The sequence below is a fragment of the Drosophila obscura genome, unplaced genomic scaffold, assembly GCF_018151105.1.
Source record: "Drosophila obscura isolate BZ-5 IFL unplaced genomic scaffold, ASM1815110v1 contig_186, whole genome shotgun sequence".
Lineage (NCBI taxonomy): Eukaryota > Metazoa > Arthropoda > Insecta > Diptera > Drosophilidae > Drosophila > Drosophila obscura.
The window spans coordinates 1041563-1061005 of NW_024542774.1; the positions used below are offsets into that span (position 1 = coordinate 1041563).

Sequence of the window (19443 nt, forward strand, 5' to 3'; positions counted from 1 at the left end):
CATGGCTGCTGTGTTCATGTTTTTTTTTTTTTTTTGTTGTGACTTACTTTGGCAATGCTGCTTAAAGAGCCTCGTTCACCTTTAATTGAAAGAGCATTTTTTATGTATGTAGAACACCACCAAAGTGTTCGCTGTGGAAGCCTATGAAAATGAATGAATATGGTTGGAGTGAAGACTTTTAAGGTGCGCCCCAGGTGCGCTTGGAAAATTCACAGAGAAGGTTCTGAAAACTTTTGGGAAAGCTAAGAAAGAATTCAGCGTGAAAAAATAACAGATATCTCAAAGGAATTGCTTGTTGCAATCATACATATTCATATTCTTAAATTGGTTTTCATATTTCAACAGCATTGGCAATGGTCAGTCAAGTTTCTATCCGCCCCACACTTTCAGCAACCCCAAATACGGGCCTAGCACAACCCACTCCCCACAATTACCCAACAATTATATTCGCCTCAAGGAACAACAGAGGCCTATGTTAAGATCCTGTGAACAATGGGATTGGAGCGTAACAGTAATTTGAAATGCGCTCAAAGTCGATGCGCCGACTCTCTCAATGTTGAGTCAACAACCTTATGTCATGACGGGCCACTCACTGGTAATCCAGAAACCCAAAGACCTAGAAAGAAAAGCTGCAAATTAAAGCACCAAAAGCTTGAAAAAGCTTGGAAAATACTGGGAAATTGGAACACATAGAGCAAGATAACTATTAAAATCAAATCAAAATTAAAATGGTTTCATAAAGATAAACAGCTCGATATTATATTTACTTTAACTTTGATTTTTGTGCATTGATTGCATAGTTACTTAACATTCCATTAAATATATACACATAAACTGATTTAAACAACCTTAAGCTTGCCGTAGTTACATTAAATGATACTAAAACAATTAATTTTAGCCTAACAGATAGAGAGAGTGTATCCGTCTACCCTGTCTCAGTGCAAATCGGAGTCATCCGAGGGAACTGGCTTCCGAGACAGATACAACACAACGGTGGTAGTTAGGGCGCTGACCAGGAATATGACATCGAACCAACGATGATAGAAATTAAAGTGTAGATTGCCGAGCACCTCGGTGATGATCACGCGATACTCGGCTGGCATATTCATGCGCATCAACAGCACCGAGGAACAGAAATACATGCCCATGATCTGACCCAAGATCAGCACGATGATATTGCTGGACTTACTCGATGAAATGCGATAAAAGAACTGCAAAACAGCAAACGTTTGAGTCAGAAAAAACAGCATTTGTCTTTTATCACCTACCTTAGTGAGGGTCAGCAACAGACCACGTATGGAAGTGACCACGATGCAGCCAACCAGCCAAAACGAAATATGCTGGTTCCAAAAGGCAAAGTCTATGTCAAAGCCACACCAATGGATGGCAATCTCCAGGCCACGAGTTACAGGATCTTTGCGGCCCACTCTGTCGAATATGATGTTGATGCAACACTATTTACGATAGACATATATAAACAATTAAACAGAAATGAGAAACCATGTTGTAGTCAGCCTACCATAAATATCTTATAGACGCAGTAGACACTGAAAAAGTGTCCAATCACATTAAAGTACTTTCCCTTCAGCGTTTCCGACCAACGCTGACGCTCTTCCATGTTTTTCAGCGAATTCAGCTCCAGGAAGACGGAGCGCTGTAGCTCCTCCAAGCCGTAGACTTCTTGCTTCAGTTGATTGATGTCTGGAAGTCACCAACGAAATGAATTTAACTGCAGATTGATGGTCAACGCATTCCCACCTTCACCGCTATTTGTGCGGTGCACTGCCGATGTTATCATTTCCCAGATTCTCGGCTTTGTGGTATGCTGCTTATTATAGTTATACGCAGCCATGGCAATGCGTCGCTTCTTGCCCGTCAGCATATCCACCGTCAAGGCCAATCGGCGCTCGAAACAGATGATGTCATTACGTGAAACGGGCCTGGCAAATAAATGATATAAAAAGGATCTCACAATGATAGGAAACGATTTAAAGCAGTCAATATTACTTGATAAAATAAGTCATGCTGGTGTACGGATAGTTCACGGCACCAAAGCCAGAGAGTATGGCCATTACGGTGACACCAATGACACTGATACGGGAAACGCCCTGCTCAATTGTAAAAATGCCGTGGGAGGCACTAAGCAGTGGAAATGGTTCACCAATACGCCAGAGGCCATAGAGAAAGACAAACCAACAGATAGTCGTCAAGATTCTCACCAATTTGTCGGAAACTAAGAAATAATTCAAATTAAAGCGAATACTATATGTATTTGGGGGAATGGTAGGCAACTTACAGAAGGAAATGCTGTGTATCACAGAGTGGCAGATATAGATCGGTATCACAGCAGTAACCATAAACAGTAGTAATGTGAGACCCAAGCGCCAATGGAAGTACCGTGAACTGGACTCTAGAACGCCGATGATCTCGAATATAATCAACTCAAACATGGTCACCGACAGGGCGAAGGTGGATGAGAAGATCAGCTGAACGGATATGTGACGTATTTCATAGTGCTTAAAGAGTTCCTTGTTGAAAAACATCCATCCCCCGGCAAAAAACAGCATCTGCAAATAAAAACAATTGAAATTCCATTTGCTGAGATGATCTCCCGCCACTTGCCTGCGACACAAATACAATCACACAGTCGCCCAGGAATGCCATTTTTAGCCCTCAGTCTCCTCTCAGCTCAGATATAATAGTTATTTCTCAGGTGGCCCAGCCAGTGGCATTGCTTCGTTGGAATTTCGCTCTAAGAATATGAAAATGCCAACAAGCCGAAATATAAACAAAAGGTGCCGTATGCCTCCGATAGGAATACATCGATAGGCGTTGAAAAGTAGCAACTTTGGTCAACAGTGATACCAGGTGCAGCTGTGAACAGATGTTCGGAGCAATAAGCTAGTAATATTATTTAAATAGTGCACTAATATTTATATTCCCGCCATAATCATAAACTGCCAAAGCGCAGTCTTTAATGGAAGTCGTGAATAACAAATTCACGCAGTGACAGCGACAGCTATCGCTCATCTTTAATCGATAACAGTAAACAGCTGTTCACTTGACTACAATTGCAATAAATTAGAAAATTGCTTTTATTATTAGACAACCATTGAACACAATCCCGTTTGAATGCATGTTTAGCTTATAAATACGTGTTTAATGCGTCAAACATCTGTGAGGGAAGGGAAAGGACAGCGATGGCTTGCTATTACCGCCAGAACGAGGAGACGTCGGTGACAATACCAAAATACACGAGTGAAACCTCCAGCGGCGGGGTCACCTACTATGACATCAAAGTGCGTGTGGCAAAGGTGGAATGGATGGTGGAACGGCGCTATCGAGACTTTGCCCAACTGCATGACAAACTGGTGGAAGAGATAGCAATCAGCAAAAAGTTGTTGCCCCCAAAAAAGGTACGCCCCTTAACGCAAAACATACTCGTACATGAAACTCTATTCATTTGTGGATCTCTGTTGCAGCTTGTGGGTAATAAGCAGCCAGCCTTTCTGGAGCAGCGTCGGGAACAACTGGAGGCCTACTTGCAGGAGCTGCTCATCTATTTCCGCACGGAATTACCGCGTGCTCTGTCCGAGTTCCTGGATTTTAACAAATACGACATAATCTATCTGCTGCAGGATCTTGCCAAGCTCTTCAACGAAAGCGGCGATGCTCTGCTGAGCTCCAAAAAGGAATACAACCTGTCGGCATTGGAGGTGAGAAAACTGTCTGTATTTATTATATTCCTACATTATGTTTCAGTGTTAATTCCCAGTTTAAATCCAACACACTGAAATGTCCAAATTTTTGTTAACTTTTGTAGTCAAGAGCTGCCCTTTGCAGCTGCAAAAACTGGGCAATAGCTGTGCCCTCATTCGAGGTGCCAAGTACTCCCTTGGCACTATCAATAGTCGCTATACAAACTTCTCTTCCGAGTTGGAAAATACTCTGCAGTCGGAGAAAAATTATGAGAGCATCAAAAAACTCTCCAAGTATGCCACCCGCCACGTAAAATGGGAACGCCAACGGGACCAGTCAGATCTGCAATATTTTAACTATTTGTTGCTGGATCCTCGCGTAACAAACAAGCTGGCCAGTCGGGCCTCAGGAATGCACTGCATTGATATCTGGTTTACTTTTCTAAGGGCCATTTTCTATGTGGGCAAAGGCAAGGGTATCCGCCCATATATCCACTTTGTGCAAGCCGAGAAACTGCTTGGCAAGCCGGACAACATCAAGCAGGCCAAAGATCCGAAACTAGCGTTAATGTTGTCAATTTGGGAGCATAAACGCGGTATCTTGCTGCTGCGTGGCTTCCGGGGCATCTCCTCCGAAGATGCACAGACTCGCGAGGCCTCCATGATCAGTGCACTGAGCATGAATCATTTGACCAATCGACGAAAGGGTGTTTACTTCGGTCCGGCCAAGGAAAAGTTTACACCTACGCAGAGGAAGCTGCTGGGAATCGCATTGCTCCATAAGCTAATGGGTCAATTCATTGCGAAAGAAGAGCGAGAAATTTATCCTCAGATATCTGTGGACAAGGCTGCAAAGGCGGCCTAATATGCACACATTAATTATTAAGATAAACTATTTATATTAATAATATCTACTTTATGTATATGCAGGTCTTTGCCATTAGCGAGCGCCTGAGTCTTCCCTGCCCGCCAAATGTGGATCGTGGCGGAAAATATGACTTCTCGCACGTCCTAGACTTCTGCACACAACTCGTGGCATTGGTAGTGACGCCAGTGAAGGATAATGCCAGCTATGAGCAGGACTACAACACAGTGGACGTGCCCATTGGACGTAGCAATATCATCCCGAACAGGCTAAACTTTAATCTGAATGCATTTCGAAATCTCAAAACACTCAAATTCTCGGCCCTGTCAACGGAGAACATCGTGGATATTGAGCTTCTGAAGCCAACGTTGCAGACAATCTGTGTTCACAACACAACTATACAAAGCATAAGCCAGGTGCTGCTCTGCGACAACTTGCACAAGCACTGCGATGTTCCGAGCCTCCTGCCTGAGGCCATCAGTCCATCCTCTGCAACAAACGGCAGTGTCCTAATCAGCACAGAAGCGTGGCAGGAGCTAACCGAACTGGATCTAACTGGCAATCTGCTCACCCAAATTGATGGCAGTGTGCGGACAGCTCCAAAACTGCGTCGCCTCGTGCTCGAGCAGAATCGCATACGGGCTGTACAAAATCTGGCCGAGCTTCCCCATCTGCAGCTGCTGTCTCTGTCAGGAAATCTTATAGCCGAGTGCGTGGACTGGCATCTGACGATGGGAAATCTTGTCACACTGAAGCTGGCCCAAAACAAGCTAAAATCTTTGAATGGCCTGCGGAAGCTGCTTTCATTGGTGAATCTGGACTTGAGCTGTAATCAGATTGAAGAGCTCGATGAGGTTGATTATGTGGCTAATCTTCCACTGCTGGAGGCCCTTAGACTCACTGGCAATCCCCTGGCGGGCAGTGTGGGTAAGTTCACCAATTGATTTACTCCTTTTTTCTCTCCCATTTAAATTGTAACTTCTCTGTAGACTATCGGCCTCGTGTTTTGGCTCGTTTCCATGAGCGCGCCGTTGAGATTTCTTTGGACAATGAGCGGGGCAGTCAGCAAGAGTTGGACACGGCCCTAGTGCTCTCCGCACTGCTGCAATCAAAGCAACGACAACGCCAGAAATGATATTCGCATAAGGTATTCGGCTCAATTCTAGAATTCCACCAATCTCTCCATGCGCGAAAGTATTCCAACCGTCTAAAATTTATTATTTATAGTCTTAGAGCGAGCCCCGATTTAATTCCGTGTCTCTGTAATGTTTCTTGTAATGTTTTAACTGTCTCGTCTATTTCCGATGTGCAATATTTGAACCATCACCTAAAAATTTAATTTGTATATCTTAATAAAATTTATACTTGTAGGACAACGAAGGATAAGAGAGTTTGTCCCTAGCACATTACGTTCCCAATTATTAAAGGCCACCCTCCCGCTTTGGAGACCATTTCGTAACAAGGGAATTATTCACACTATGTTCATCAGTGATAAAACTAATCAAGGCTGATTATATTTAATGAAACCAATTATTCGCTGCCTTAAAAGCCTGAACTCAGTGCTGCAAGGAATCACAACAGTCCCACTTCGCAATGTGCACAGTGCTTATTATTTTGGTTCTGCTCTGCACTTCCGCCCGGCTGGAGACCGTCGAAGGCGTCCACAACATGAGTCTGGTGAGGTCCGTTCTGGACGTCATCGCTAGCCGGGAGCATTGGAAAAATACGCTAATCTTCTTGGGACACAGGACAAAACGGGATGATATCAACAGTATGATAATTTGGCTCCATCGAACCATGGAAGTCACAAGCCACATGGTGGATACGACCGTTTCGTCGCGCAAGCAGAAACCCCTTGGCCGTTACAACATGAGAGCGGACAATGCCGTCACTCTGTTCTTCTGCCACACCACCCAGGAACTAATTTGGTACCATCTAAACAGGAGTCTTCGAAGGTTGCGTCCTGCTCGACTGATTGTCGTCCTGCCCAATGAACGAAGTGGTTCCTACAAAGCATTGAAGGCCATATTCCAGAAGCTCTGGCACCACCAGTTTCTCAATGTTCTGGTTGTGCATAAGGATCGTATCTACTCCTATACTCCTTATCCGAGAGTGCGCTTCTACAAAGTGGATATCCACTCGTACCCACTGTTTCCCCCGGCTACAAAGGACTTCCAGGGTTATGTTGTGTCCACGCCAGCGGAGAACGATGTTCCGCGTGTGTTTCTTATCCGTGACCAACGGACAGGGCGACAACTGATACGAGGCTATGGCTATCGGACCTTCATTGAGTACCTGCACCGCCACAATGCTACACTGCAGGTGACCAATCCGAACCAGGATCTCGGCCCAACAAGTAATGTCAATATGAGCCGAATAATCCAGCTGATAATGGAGAACCGATTGGAGATCTCCTTGCACCCGTATGTGGATGTTCCAGAGAAAATGGGCGACTATAGCTATCCCCTGGTTGTCGCAAGGAATTGTCTGATTGTGCCCGTGAGGAACGAGATTCCGCGTCACATGTACCTACTGCTGCCCCTCAACCGATGGAGTTGGCTGCTACTGCTTGGCGGAGTGTTCTACATCAGCGGCGTACTTTACTGGATCAATCCCGGGCACGAACATAGCAGCTGGAATGAACGCGTTGGCCTGAACTTACTGGATGGTCTCAGCCGGATACTTTTCATCTGTTCCCCCACAATTGTGCACAGGCCGTCTCTTCGCTACGTTATAGTCTCGTTGCAGCTGACGATCTTCGGATTTGTTCTGACCAGCTGGTACAACATTCAATTGGACAGCTTCCTAACGGCATTGGTCGTGGGTAAGCAAGTGGAGAGCATAGAGGATCTGATCGATCAGCAACAAAAGGTTTTGGTGAAGCACTACGAAGCTAGCACTCTCCTACGCCACGTCAAGCCCCATCTCATCAACGGAGTGTCCCGCCTGCTGGTGGGCGTTAATTCTAGTGAACAGGTCTCGGCCCTGCTCAGCTTCAATCGCAGCTACGCGTATCCGTTCACCGTGGAGCGGTGGGAGTTCTTTTCGTTGCAACAGCAGTATGCCTTCAAGCCGATCTTTCAATTCTCCTCGGCTTGTCTGGGATCGCCCATTATAGGCTTTCCGATGCGCAGTGACTGCCATCTGGAGTCATCTCTGAGCATATTCATTATGAGAATTCAGGCCACGGGGCTTCTGCAGCACTGGTTTGTCTCCGACTTCAACGATGCGATGCGGGCTGGCTATGTGCGCCTGCTGGACAATGTCCTCGGATTTAAAGCCCTGACTGTCGACACTTTGCGACTTGGTTGGTATGTCCTCGGCGGCGGTTGGCTAATCTCTGTCTTGGTTTTCACATTCGAACACTTTAAGCTGAACACGGGCCGTTCATTCTAAGCCATAGCAATAGCCATACATATACCCCAGATTTGTGTGTTGCATTGCAAGGTGCTCTTCTGAAAAATTCGGAACTTCTCTTTAATCCGTTTCTTTTGTTAATTTTCACAGTTGTAAAGGTTATCGTCTACTATTTGTATTGCTTTTACTGCAGCAGCAGTACCTTGATTGCACCACTTAAACTAATTACCAAACGAGAATAAAAGTATAAGTGGGTTCGCACACAGCTCATTAAGGAGATTATTTGAACGACTTAATTCGTAAATTGTTTACCACAATGGAAAGGCACATTCTAAGGTGGATATACTTTTATTAATAGTTCCATTTCTTTGTTTAATTAACAAATTATTATTTTTCTTATATCCATATTGTATGTCAAGTTCTAGTTACTTCAACTATGTAAGATACGAGTTGATCGAATTGCAGAGGAATGCGTACTCTGGGTCATGTTTCCTTCAAGCAATTGAGATTATTTCCAGTATGTGTTATTTTTACTGCCGAACTAGATGCTACAACACTTACAGCCCTTCCCCAAAATTTCTCAACTGGGTGTCTTTATAGTAATATTCTTCGCGATACGATACGAAAGGGCCTACTGTTTGAATATCTTAAACGGTTTGATGATCAAAAATCAAATGGGAAATACGATTTTTAAATTACTATGTCTAGTAATTCTGCCAATGAAGTGTATAGTCGCGTGATTTTAGCTTGCCGGGTGGCCTATATCATTGGGGATGATGGTGCTGCTGGGCGTGGTAGTGCTGCTGCTCGGCAGCGGCCACTGCATCGAACATGGGCGTGTGCACCTCGCCCAGAAACTGGGGTGTGGGCGGAGCGTTGGGCTCGGAAAGCTCCCCGATGAGTGGCATGTCAATGTCGGTGGATATGGCGCCTTGTCCATATCCCAGTCCATAGGACTGCTGCTGTTGCTGATGCTGCTGCTGTACCACGGACACTTGAGCGTAGTCGGTGGGTGCCTGTACCTGATGCTGGGGGTCTATCAGGACCGGGGCTGCCTCCATTTCCCCGAACTGAATTGGAGCAGGCAAACTCTGCTGCACGGGTAGAACGGAAACTGGTTCAGGGTCCACAGGCGCGGACAAGTAGTTCTGTTGAAGCTCTGTCTGTGGCTCTGGAAGGTCTTCCGGTTGTTCGGGCTGCTGGACCTCCAACTGCTGCAGCTGTTGCTCCCCTGGCGCCTGCAACATTTCGATGTGATCATCAGTGGCATCGTCCGCAGTCTCACTTATATCGGCACCCTCGCCGGACGTGTCCCCATCGCGTCGAACCAAACCCAACATGTCCAGCATATTGCGCTTGACGGCATTCTCATTGGCCGCCTCGAGACTGGCGTAGCAGGTGCTCAGGCCACAGTTGGCCAAATGCTGCGCCATCTTGTTGCCATTGCTGGTGGCGAAGCCGCAAATGCAGTGCATCTCCTGCGGCAGATTAACCTCCATGGCATCCACGAAGTTTCCATTGCAGTCCACGCCGTGCCGGAACTGGGCCCGCTCGCAGCATGTTTGATAATTGCACTTCACGCAGTGCAGCCACCCGCTGTAACGAAAGAGAAGGGTGAGAATAAATTCAATAAATTACTTCGAACTCCAAGGAACTCGCTCTGATTTGTATCAGCTGAATTAGCTTGCTGATGAAAGCCAAAATGCATAATTGATGGGAGAGCCTTCAGCTGAGCTAGGCGGCAATTTGCGCACTTGCACTGGTACATTGTGTTCAGATAGTGTGCCCCAAGCGAGCCCTAAGGCCTGATTATATTTAATTAATACAATTATTTACAGCCTTATAAAACTGATGCTCAGGCACACCCAAAAGTCACAACCTATTCAGCCATAATGTGTAAGGTGCTTCTAATATTTCTGCTCTTCAGTTGGTCGCAGCCAGCGCTTGTCCGAGGTGCTCACAACATGACCTTGGTGAGGTATGTTCTAAGCATCATCGCTAGCCGGGAACCCTGGACTAATACACCGATCTTCCTGGGACACAACACGAACGGAGACGATATCCGTGGGCTGATTAACTGGCTTCATCGAACCATGGAAGTCACCAGTCACACGGTGGATTTGTCTACGCCTGCTCTAAAACAGAAGCCCCTTGGTCAGTATAACATTAACGCAGATAATGCCATTAGTTTGCTGTTCTGCCACAGCAGCCAGGATCTGATCTGGAAAGCAGTGAATAAAAGTCTGCAAAAGATGCGTCGAGGTCGATTGATTGTTGCCTTACGCTCAAAAAGAAGTGGCTCGTACAAAGCGATGCACTCCATATTCCAGAAGCTCTGGCACCACCAGTTTCTCAACGTTCTGGTGCTGCATAAGGATAGTATCTATTCCTATACTCCATATCCGGCTGTGCGCTTCTATCGCTTGAATATCACTTCGATTCCGCTCTTTCCACCAACTACGAGGAACTTCCAAGGCTATGTTGTTTCCACTCCAGTGGAGAATGATATTCCGCGAGTGTTTATTGTGCAGGATCCCCACTCAGGACGGAGACAGATACGAGGCTACGCCTATCGCATCTTTGTCGAGTACTTGGATCGCCACAATGCCACTCTGCAGATTACCAATCCTCACGAGAATCATGGCCCCACAAGTAGTGTCAATATGAGCCGAATAGTTCAGCTCATAATGGAGAACAAATTGGAGATCTCCTTGCATCCGTACATCCACCGAGATTTTGGGGACAGAAGCTATCCATTGATAGTCACGCAAAACTGTCTGATTGTGCCCGTGAGGAACGAGATTCCGCGTCACATGTACCTACTGCTGCCCCTCAACCGATGGAGTTGGCTGCTACTGCTTGGCGGAGTGTTCTACATTAGCGTTGTGGTTTACTGGACTCGTCCCGATATGGGCAGGAGGACCTGGCAACATCGTCTTGGGTTAAGCTTTCTGGATGCCATCAGCCGGCTACTGTACATCTCTCCACCTCTAAGGATAGACCATCCTTCTCTGCGATACTTGATAGTTTTCCTACAGCTGACCATTTTGGGATTTATATTGACCAACTGGTACAACATTCAGCTGGATAGCTTCCTCACCGCATTGGTTGTGGGTGAGCAAGTGGACTCATGGGATCAGCTTGTTGAACAACAGCAGAGAGTTTTAGTCAAGGAGTACGAGGTCGAGACAGTTCTGCGTCATGTACAGCCGCGTCTGGCCAGTAGGGTCGCCCGCCTGATAGTGGGCGTGAATGCCAGTGAACAGGTCTCGGCGCTGCTTAGCTTCAACCGCAGCTACGCGTATCCATTCACCTCGGAGCGCTGGGATTTTATCGCCATGCAACAGCAGTATGCCTTGAAGCCGATCTTTCGATTCTCCTCGGCTTGTCTGGGATCGCCCATTATAGGTTTTCCGATGCGCAGTGACTGCCATCTGGAGTCATCTCTGAGCATATTCATTATGCGAATTCAGGCCACGGGGCTACTGCATCACTGGCTTGTCTCCGACTTCAACGATGCGATGCGGGCTGGCTATGTGCGCCTGCTGGACAATGTCCTCGCATTTAAAGCCCTGACTGTCGACACTTTGCGTCTTGGTTGGTATGTCCTAGGCTTTGGCTGGCTAATTTCTGTCTTGGCTTTCACTTGCGAACACTTGCGGTTGTACCGAGCCCATACAGCCATACGTTGATAAATGGAATAAATTAGATGAAACGAATTTGGTAGATACGTACGTGTAATGTGTCTCCTCGCTGGCATAATCGGTGTTGCACTCGGCACAGGTCTTGCCCTCGAGGAAGGCAAAGAACACCGGTCGCTTGTAGGTGGAGAAGGGAGCCGGCTCCTTGTGATGGGTGCGCACCTTCGGTGGTGGAATCAGCAGCGAAGTGTTGAGCAACAGACGGACGGGCTTGTTGGTCTTGGTCATGCTGACATGATGCTGAACCGAATGCTGCTTCAGATCGCCCTTCTCCAGGAAGCTGAGCGAGCACTTCTGACAGCGCAACGATGGCTCCCGCTTGTTGACGTGATCGTTCAAGTGCAGGAAGTAGTTTTCGATGCGCAACTGGTTGACAGAGCCGCGAAGGGAAAAGTAGAATATCTGAAAGGAGTGAGAGCTATAAAATATTCCATTTAACTGGCTATTAGCGAGAGCAACTTACGTCCAGGCAGTAAGGACACTGCAGGAAGTTCTGGTTCTTGTGGTCATCGTAGAAATGCCTGACCAGATCGCGATGTGACGACGATCGGTAGCCGCAGGACTGGCACCCATAGGGCAGCTCTAGGGTGCTGTGGACCCTCTGTAGATGGGCAGTTAGCAAATGCAGAGAATTGTGCCGCTGCTGACAAATGAGGCAATAGTAGGAGGGTGAACCCTCCGTCTTGGTCTCGGTTGGATGCATGATCTGGTTGTGTTTGGCCAGCACCGACTCCGTGGGATGTTTCTCCAGGCAAAACAGGCACTGGAACTGATGCTGCTTGCCCTCTGGCGAGATGTGCGACACCAAATGCGTTTGTAGCTTCTCATTGGAGTCAAAGGATTCGCTCAGGCAAATTGGGCAGTCCACTGTCTTGGTAAGCTGATCGGGATTAGCCCTGGGCGAGTTGTATGGAAATTGTTCAAAGTATTCATCCGATCCATCGCTTATGCCATAGTACAGCTCCTCCAGTCCCTTGAGGTCGTCCTCCTCTTTCTTGACCACCACGGGGGTTTTCTCTTCTTTTTCCTTAGGCTTCTTGGCCAATGATTTGGTCACCGTGGCTGAAGGTGCGGCTGGCTTTGCGGACGTGTGTTTGGCTGAGGCCTTGCCTGGTGGTCTTCCCGGTCCCTTCGTAGCTGGTGGAGGCGGTGGCGGTGTGTTCACCGCACGTCTCTTGGTGCCAGCTGGCAGTATCTCCTTCTCAATATCCTTCTCTTTTTTTTCCTTCTTCGGCGTCTTGGTGGAGCTGGTATAATCTGCATCGTTAATCGCTGCGCACAGATAAAGGGTAAGGGTAAATTATCATAGTGGATCAAACTCCGGCAACTTTCAAATATCACATAAAACTTAGCTCATGGCTGGAGCCACATTATAAAAAATACTGTATGCGGTTTATCACTCCAAATCATAAATAAATCAAATAAAAACATAGTTTTACCAAGGCTTTCCATTTCTTAAGTATTTGGGCAATTTTATTTAGTTTAGTTTTCGTTTAGTTCACTGTAGTTTAAAATAAGTTAACATGAAAGATGCCAGAAAGTAAAACTATCTATGTGTTGGGTTTTATGCGAGTATCAAGATCAAACACTTGGTGTTCTCCTATACAAACTCTTCCTGAGCTCAACACTGGGCGAGAATAATTAAATAAATCAAAAAAGGGGGAAAACACTAGACTTTGGCGCAGTGGTCGGCTCACCAATACAATAACATTTTTCCGTTTGGTTGTGTGGGACAACAGACAATGGAAAAAGGTTATTGAATATATTGAATAGCGGCAGGGTAGCAGCACGAGATAGGGTCATGCCAATGACCACTGCTTTGGAGTGACAAACGCATTAGCTTAAAATTATTCTATTAACGGCCTTGTATTAATGTCAAGCCGATTGAACACTACGAAACTACTAACGTTTCTTGAGGCGCTTGGGTGCCGCATTGGCCGGTGTCTCCTTGTAGTTGGCCGGCAGCACGCTCCAGTCTTTGAAAGGGTTAGTTGCCACCTAAATAGAACAAGAGATGGATCATAAATGTGTTAGTGCCATTCAATGTTGCCACTTTGCTTACCTGATACAGGCGTTGGGTGATTGTCTCGGTGGTGGTAACTCTCGTCTGCTCGGCAATGTGTATTATTATGTTATTGAAGGCCTGCAGAGCATACGTGCCAAAAGATTCACGCCAGACAAGCTCGTCCAGGAATTGCTGAATCATCTGACGCGACAGCAGGGACAATGTGTTCTGGAACATGCGAGGAACTATTCTGCGCAAATACTCCATCACCGCCGAGTTATTGTGCTTGGCCGTGTTGTCTGTGGCCGCTGCCTGGACAATATTCTTGAATCCCAAGCTGAACAGGGTGATCTTGTCCACCGTCAGGTCAATGCAAATGGTGCTGTCCTTGTGGACCCAACGCGAAAGCGGCTCAAGTATGCCCTGAAAGCGTTTCTTGTAATTACGATCGCCATCAATAATCGGCTCCACTGCGCGCAAACGGATTGATTTCTCTGCATAATCATAGACACCTAGCACTTCGACCTTAACCTGTCGCTGAGCCCCATCTTGCGAGGTAGTTCCAAGTGAGATGACGCCCACCTGGAAAGAATAACATTAAACAGTAAGTGGATATACATACATCTGGGGACAAATTTTGTACATTACCTCCACAAACTTGCCGGGACCTCCCAGCTTCTTGCACTTCTGATGCACGGCCAAAGTGCAAATGGCTCTCAGCCAGGTGTAGATGCCCTTGATGTACACACTGTCCACCTTGACCCACTGGACCACATTCTGAATGCTGGTCTGGCAGGCCCAATGGTAGATTAGCTTCAGAAGGAATGTGGGCGGATGCGAAGCTCCCTCGAATATTGAATTATTGAAGACGGAAACAAAGCGATATGGACAGCAGTCACTGATCCACACATAGCCTCCGGTATACGGGAATTTCGATACATCCGAGTATATTCCTGTAGGATTCAAGGAGAATTGAAAGTGAGATAATTTATAATGTTGATGCATAGTTGTTCCGATTCTACATACCCAATTTCAGTTCGCTATTTCGATGATTAATGCAATGCTGCTGGGACCTGAGAAGACCCTCCTGGAGCAGCCACTCGCAAAACTTGTTCGGGGTCAGCATGAGAACCAGTTTGACCTTGGAGTCCAGTTTGCTGCGTGTTGCAGCCATATCTTTGATCTTAAGGAACGGCTTGGCCAGCACCACCAGCGAGGGATATGTTTTCCCCTGCATTTTGGAGTCCTTGCCATCCTTGGCGTCTTTAGGATCTTTACTCTCGTCAGTGCTGCCCACAACTAGACCTCCCACCGAGTTGACCTCAGCTGGGCGATAGTTTTTAGGAGGAGATTCACCATCTTTGTTGGAGTCTTTTGTAGATTTGCCACTGGAGCTACTTTTGCTGCCCTTCGGTTGGGGCGAAGCTTTGCCTGGGGATGACGCAGCGGCGGCTGCTGCTTTTTTGCCAAGCTTGGGAGATGTTCCAGCAGCCGCTGCTTTTTTACCCGCGGACAGGGCTAATCTCTTGGCCAACGGAACATCGTCATCGCCGTCGTCGGATGACTCCAAATAAGCAATATTTGAAGACTGTTTTGGTCGTCCACGTCCTCTTCCAGTGGAGCCAGTGACCGGTGTGGTAGGCTGCGGTGGTTCGACCGGCTTCGGCGGCTTCTTAGGTAATGTTGCCTCTTTCAGCTCCTGCAGGACCTTTCCCTTAAACGAATAAGCCTGAAACACTTGGCCATTGAACAGTTCCTTTCCTTCATTCGCGCTCACGGCGCTCTTGAGTGCATTTTTTACAGCATAATGCTCGTTGGTTATTTTGTCGTAGTACGCCAACTGCGCCTCCGACAATTCCTCCACCCAGACTTCCATATCGAGTGAAATATCACTTTTCGTTACACGCGTCATCTTGGGGAATTACTAGCCCGACCACTGGCCAATATATGGCGTTTTTTAAATCAATTTTATTAGAAAAGAAATTATTTTCTGTATTCGATTAGGTTTTTTCGTCGTGGGTGTACCTGCGGCGTTGTTGTCAGTGTGACCGCGTATTTATCGACAAAATATACCGTCTGACCCTCAAAAATATACCGAGAAGAATAAAATCGATTCTCACTTATCGGTAGTAAACATGGTTGTATTTTAAGCATTTCATCGAATTTTCAAATTTGATTTTAACGAATCATGATTATGATCTGACCACCATTTAAACCATAACAAACTGCTGTTTGATTATGTCACGAAGAAATATCGCCTGTTTATATTGCATTTATGACCCCTTATCATGTATCACCTCATCAGTAGTTAAGCCCAGTGATTAAATTGGCAGGTGTGGGAACTGGTTTTGTTGTTTTGGAATCCACTTGTAATTATCACAATCTTAAGTTTTATTTGCAACACATGCTTACGCATTCTTCATATCATTGAGCACGCGGTCATAAAGTATCTCCTTGACATTCAGGCCCCACAGGAAGTCCAAATGATTCCATTTAGTTTCGGGTAGGCGATACGCGCTCTTCAGGGAATTCGGATCCATTACGTAGCGAAGACGATCGACATCGATTAAACTGGCAAAGTAGTCATTGTCGCTGTAGTAAAGGTATGTGGGAACGTTGATGCCCTCCACATCGTAGTCAGGGGCAGCCGAGGAGCCGTACTCCTTCTTGTTGCGGATCGAGCCATAGTCGAACTGTCGGAAATGGCCCGAGTTGTACTCTTGCAGATAGTGGAAGATCTGGTTCACCGAACAGCCTGCCGGCGTGGTGGCCATAATTTCTGGGATCATGGTCGCGTTCAGATATGGTGAGTCCCAGCCGCCCATCAGGAACAGGCTATTCGTGCAGATCACCTGGGATATAGCCTGATCGCTGCACAGAACACTGCCCAACAAATTCATGAGTTGGCTGTTTGGCAAAAACTCCGCACTGCCGAACAACTCAACAAAGGCGTTTGGTTGTCCCAGCAGGGGGCCTCCAACGGTGGCCAGGGGACTCTCCATGTGCTCCATCCAGGCGACGGGCGCCAGCAGATGAGCCGAGCGTATACGATTCTTGAAACGCGGAATCATCGAGTTGAGCACGAAGTATGAAGTCGTGCCCTGGGAGTGACCCACGTACGAAACTTGATCCGCACCCGTGTGGTACAGGACGTAGTCTATCATGGCGGGCAGATCGTAGATTCCAATATCATGCCACTCGAAGTTCCAGAAGGGCTGCAGCAGCGGCGTTTTGGTTGCATGTTTCTTGGAGTAGGTGTTGCCACGAGCATTGCCCATCCAGACATCGTAGCCAGCCTCAGACAGCAGGTAAGCCAGTCCACTGTGTGTACCGCCCAAGACCCAGTCAGAGGACGAGCAGAGCAGACCGTGCATGAGGAAGACAACAGGACGAACGCCATCATAGCCGGTGTTCTTGGAGTATGGAATCCGGTGCATGGTCAGGATATAGCCATCCGATGTCTGAACTGTATGCTCCTGAATCTCATAGCCTTGTCCTTTCACTAGCGTCAACTGCATAGCCCAAGTAACCATATTTAAGAGAAATACATTAAAAATAAAACAAGTGATTCGTTCTTACCGTTGTCACAGAGCTCGCCCGCCCCCCATCGGCTGGCAAGGCTGTGGTCAGGCCTAGACAAAGAAGACCCACAATAATTTGGGGCACCAGCATTTTTGATCACGGGTGCAGGTAATTTAATGACTGGTGTGGCCCTCTCCTGCCTTTTATATACCCCCAATGGAACATCTGATAAGGAGCGGTAGATTTCGGTGCGCAAATTTACGGCAGCCTATTTTTGCACAGAAACTACGTTCAATTCATCTAGACTGATAGGTCTCGTTTGGAAAATACAGAAGCGATTTGCCAGAAGCGATAATACAGGGGGCTTTTAGTCACACGATAAGTGGTGCCTTCTATCATTCTCTGAATCTTGATAGCAACGCTACCACGCTTATGGCTACTTGTAATATGATTACATTATCAGCAACAACTGAGGTTTAACTAGGTTATTAAACTACAATAACTACTGGCCAATAATAGATTCAAAGGCGCTAGCTATCGCAGCCAAATATTTCATATTTCTTTATTGTGTGGCGTCCGCGCTCACAATTGAATTTCGATAAATTATTAAGGGGAGCAATTGATAGGACCATTCCTTACGGTATATTTTGAAAATGAGGAGGTATATTTCGGTATATTTCTGAGGGACACAGTTGCTCAATTTGCAGTGTGAATTTTTAGAAAAAAAAAAAACGAAAAGACAAAATGCGTGAACGGGAAAGACATGATAGAGACCGGGATAGGGAAAGAGAACGAGATAGGGAGAGAGATCGGGACCGCGACAAAGAACGCGAGCGACGCTACCACTCCAAGTCCCCCGCAAGCCGGACCAGCCGGCAAAGCTCCAAACCCAAAAAGAAGAAGGCTAAGAAATCTAAAAAGTACTACAGACGTAGTCGGAGCAGCAGCCGCAGCAGCAGCAGCTCGTCGGCACGCAGTCCAAGCAGCTCCCGCAGCCGGCACAGCAAGAGTCGCAGTCGGGACTATAACAAATCTCGCTCTGCCTCCCAAAGGACAAACAGAGCCCCTAGCTCGGAGAGCAATTCGCGTTCAACGCCTGTCAGTGGCAACGTCAAGGGCATCGATTTGCTGGATACCAAAGTGCAAAAGGCCTTGGAAAAGATAGACGAGGATACCTTCAAGCCGTCTGCTTTCTTCAGCACCAAAGATCGTGAGGCCCCAGAGAAGGTTATCATAGATCTGAAAAACGAAACGGTGACTGTGCCGAAGCCGGCGAACCCAGTCCAAACCGAAGATGTAATATTCCATCCCAACGTAAGTTGCATATTTCGGTTCTCACTCTTCTCTTCTCACAAATATGTATATTGCTCTTTCAGTTCCTTGGCAATCCGGACCTGAAGACAGAGAAATGGATTCGCAAACTTTACGTATACCGCCAAAAGTACATCCAGGAATAGTAGAATTTACAAACTGTATTTAAGAAACATAAAACTTATGCCTAGAATATATCGCTGCCTGTTCGTCGCGCACGCAGAAATGCCTCTGATGAAGTGAGTTGCTCGTCGGCCGATGGTTCCTTGGCACTGCCATCTGCCTGGAGGCTGCCCGCCTTAAAGTCTTCAATAATCTTCTTCGAATAGACGGCGTTGAACAAGTCCAGGCTGGTGAATTCTGATTGCACTACGTCCGGTGCTTTGTAGGACACATATGGCTTCAGTTTGCAGTCGGTCAGATCGGGCACAACAATGTCGGGAATCTTCTCGGGTACCTCCACAAATTTTCCATTAACCAAAACGCCCGTGTCGCGCACCCCCCGCTTGTCAATAGGCACCGGGGGATTGGCCATCGTCCTCTGGGCCTCCTTCACCACACGGGTTCCACGCTTGCCGTGCACGTTAAATTTGCGAAAGTTGCGCTTGCCATCCAGGACAGCAGTCGTGCAGATGGATCTCTGCGGGCACTTGAGTGCCACTGGCACTACTAGTTTAATACAATTTTGCATAGTTTTTTATTTATTTTATTCGGGAAAATTCAAGCTGGTTAAATAACAAGAGTGTGACCGCGGATTTATCCATAAAAATACCGAAAAGTATATAACATACCGGCGCTGCCAATCTGTTTAATGTTCAATTAAAACATGCTTTGAATCAGAAATTAGTGGAATATCATAAACAAAATAGATCATTAAAAATAGCACATTTTGTCCAGGACTTCCAGGATCCAGCCGTTACAATTTCGAATGTTTGACTCTCATCGCTGGTTGGTACCTACCTAATAGTTATTTACCATGCGTTC

The 19443-nt window shown here is 46.7% G+C and overlaps 9 protein-coding genes across 9 annotated transcripts; 5 read left to right on the forward strand and 4 right to left on the reverse strand.

The window, feature by feature from the left end:
* Positions 1-737: 737 nt before the first annotated feature.
* Positions 738-2802, reverse strand: LOC111072630 (Golgi pH regulator). The gene is made up of 7 exons (XM_022364613.2): positions 2623-2802; positions 2297-2567; positions 2008-2233; positions 1759-1940; positions 1520-1701; positions 1269-1454; positions 738-1211 (listed from the first exon to the last, which is right to left on the reverse strand). Exons 1-7 carry the CDS (start codon positions 2662-2664, stop codon positions 936-938), a joined length of 1365 nt encoding a protein of 454 aa, XP_022220305.1. The 5' UTR covers positions 2665-2802; the 3' UTR covers positions 738-935.
* A 233-nt stretch (positions 2803-3035) lies between these two features.
* On the forward strand, positions 3036-5825 carry LOC111072629 (nischarin). Its single transcript, XM_022364612.2, has 4 exons — positions 3036-3416; positions 3483-3716; positions 4629-5490; positions 5553-5825. The coding sequence occupies exons 1-4, from the start codon at positions 3201-3203 to the stop codon at positions 5696-5698; spliced, it is 1458 nt and encodes a 485-aa protein (XP_022220304.2). The 5' UTR covers positions 3036-3200; the 3' UTR covers positions 5699-5825.
* On the forward strand, positions 3746-4584 carry LOC111072632 (ankyrin repeat and LEM domain-containing protein 1). The gene has a single exon (XM_022364615.2). It carries the CDS (start codon positions 3796-3798, stop codon positions 4561-4563), a length of 768 nt encoding a protein of 255 aa, XP_022220307.2. The 5' UTR covers positions 3746-3795; the 3' UTR covers positions 4564-4584.
* Positions 5826-6064: 239 nt separating the features above from the next.
* LOC111072627 lies at positions 6065-8242 on the forward strand. Its single transcript, XM_022364610.2, has one exon. It carries the CDS (start codon positions 6157-6159, stop codon positions 7957-7959), a length of 1803 nt encoding a protein of 600 aa, XP_022220302.2. The 5' UTR covers positions 6065-6156; the 3' UTR covers positions 7960-8242.
* On the reverse strand, positions 8242-15904 carry LOC111072625. Its single transcript, XM_022364606.2, has 7 exons — positions 14653-15904; positions 14275-14579; positions 13684-14208; positions 13529-13619; positions 12085-12893; positions 11656-12023; positions 8242-9516 (listed from the first exon to the last, which is right to left on the reverse strand). Exons 1-7 carry the CDS (start codon positions 15536-15538, stop codon positions 8685-8687), a joined length of 3816 nt encoding a protein of 1271 aa, XP_022220298.2. The 5' UTR covers positions 15539-15904; the 3' UTR covers positions 8242-8684.
* On the forward strand, positions 9813-11612 carry LOC111072628. The gene has a single exon (XM_022364611.2). It carries the CDS (start codon positions 9813-9815, stop codon positions 11610-11612), a length of 1800 nt encoding a protein of 599 aa, XP_022220303.2.
* A 95-nt stretch (positions 15905-15999) lies between the features above and the next one.
* Positions 16000-17330, reverse strand: LOC111072631 (lipase 3). Its single transcript, XM_022364614.2, has 2 exons — positions 17206-17330; positions 16000-17138 (listed from the first exon to the last, which is right to left on the reverse strand). Exons 1-2 carry the CDS (start codon positions 17296-17298, stop codon positions 16035-16037), a joined length of 1197 nt encoding a protein of 398 aa, XP_022220306.2. The 5' UTR covers positions 17299-17330; the 3' UTR covers positions 16000-16034.
* A 493-nt stretch (positions 17331-17823) lies between these two features.
* Positions 17824-18685, forward strand: LOC111072634 (serine/threonine-protein kinase fray2). The gene is made up of 2 exons (XM_022364616.2): positions 17824-18462; positions 18525-18685. Exons 1-2 carry the CDS (start codon positions 17893-17895, stop codon positions 18603-18605), a joined length of 651 nt encoding a protein of 216 aa, XP_022220308.2. The 5' UTR covers positions 17824-17892; the 3' UTR covers positions 18606-18685.
* LOC111072635 (39S ribosomal protein L41, mitochondrial) lies at positions 18608-19227 on the reverse strand. The gene has a single exon (XM_022364617.2). It carries the CDS (start codon positions 19148-19150, stop codon positions 18647-18649), a length of 504 nt encoding a protein of 167 aa, XP_022220309.1. The 5' UTR covers positions 19151-19227; the 3' UTR covers positions 18608-18646.
* Between the last annotated feature and the right edge of the window lie 216 nt (positions 19228-19443).

Coding starts and splice junctions, on each gene's coding strand:
- LOC111072630 (XM_022364613.2), bottom strand. CDS start 2,664: ATGGCATTCCTGGGCGACTGTGTGATTGTATTTGTGTCGCAG. Junction 1,455..1,519: donor GCGTCTATAAGATATTTATG/GTAGGCTGACTA, acceptor TATCGTAAATAG/TGTTGCATCAACATCATATT. Junction 1,212..1,268: donor TGTTGCTGACCCTCACTAAG/GTAGGTGATAAA, acceptor GCTGTTTTGCAG/TTCTTTTATCGCATTTCATC.
- LOC111072629 (XM_022364612.2), top strand. CDS start 3,201: ATGGCTTGCTATTACCGCCAGAACGAGGAGACGTCGGTGACAATACCA. Junction 3,417..3,482: donor AGTTGTTGCCCCCAAAAAAG/GTACGCCCCTTA, acceptor TCTCTGTTGCAG/CTTGTGGGTAATAAGCAGCC. Junction 3,717..4,628: donor ACAACCTGTCGGCATTGGAG/GTGAGAAAACTG, acceptor ATGTATATGCAG/GTCTTTGCCATTAGCGAGCG.
- LOC111072632 (XM_022364615.2), top strand. CDS start 3,796: ATGTCCAAATTTTTGTTAACTTTTGTAGTCAAGAGCTGCCCTTTGCAG.
- LOC111072627 (XM_022364610.2), top strand. CDS start 6,157: ATGTGCACAGTGCTTATTATTTTGGTTCTGCTCTGCACTTCCGCCCGG.
- LOC111072628 (XM_022364611.2), top strand. CDS start 9,813: ATGTGTAAGGTGCTTCTAATATTTCTGCTCTTCAGTTGGTCGCAGCCA.
- LOC111072625 (XM_022364606.2), bottom strand. CDS start 15,538: ATGACGCGTGTAACGAAAAGTGATATTTCACTCGATATGGAAGTCTGG. Junction 12,894..13,528: donor ACCCAAGCGCCTCAAGAAAC/GTTAGTAGTTTC, acceptor ATCTGTGCGCAG/CGATTAACGATGCAGATTAT. Junction 9,517..11,655: donor AGCGAGGAGACACATTACAC/GTACGTATCTAC, acceptor CTTTCGTTACAG/CGGGTGGCTGCACTGCGTGA.
- LOC111072631 (XM_022364614.2), bottom strand. CDS start 17,298: ATGCTGGTGCCCCAAATTATTGTGGGTCTTCTTTGTCTAGGCCTGACC. Junction 17,139..17,205: donor GGGCGAGCTCTGTGACAACG/GTAAGAACGAAT, acceptor TGGGCTATGCAG/TTGACGCTAGTGAAAGGACA.
- LOC111072634 (XM_022364616.2), top strand. CDS start 17,893: ATGCGTGAACGGGAAAGACATGATAGAGACCGGGATAGGGAAAGAGAA. Junction 18,463..18,524: donor ATGTAATATTCCATCCCAAC/GTAAGTTGCATA, acceptor TTGCTCTTTCAG/TTCCTTGGCAATCCGGACCT.
- LOC111072635 (XM_022364617.2), bottom strand. CDS start 19,150: ATGCAAAATTGTATTAAACTAGTAGTGCCAGTGGCACTCAAGTGCCCG.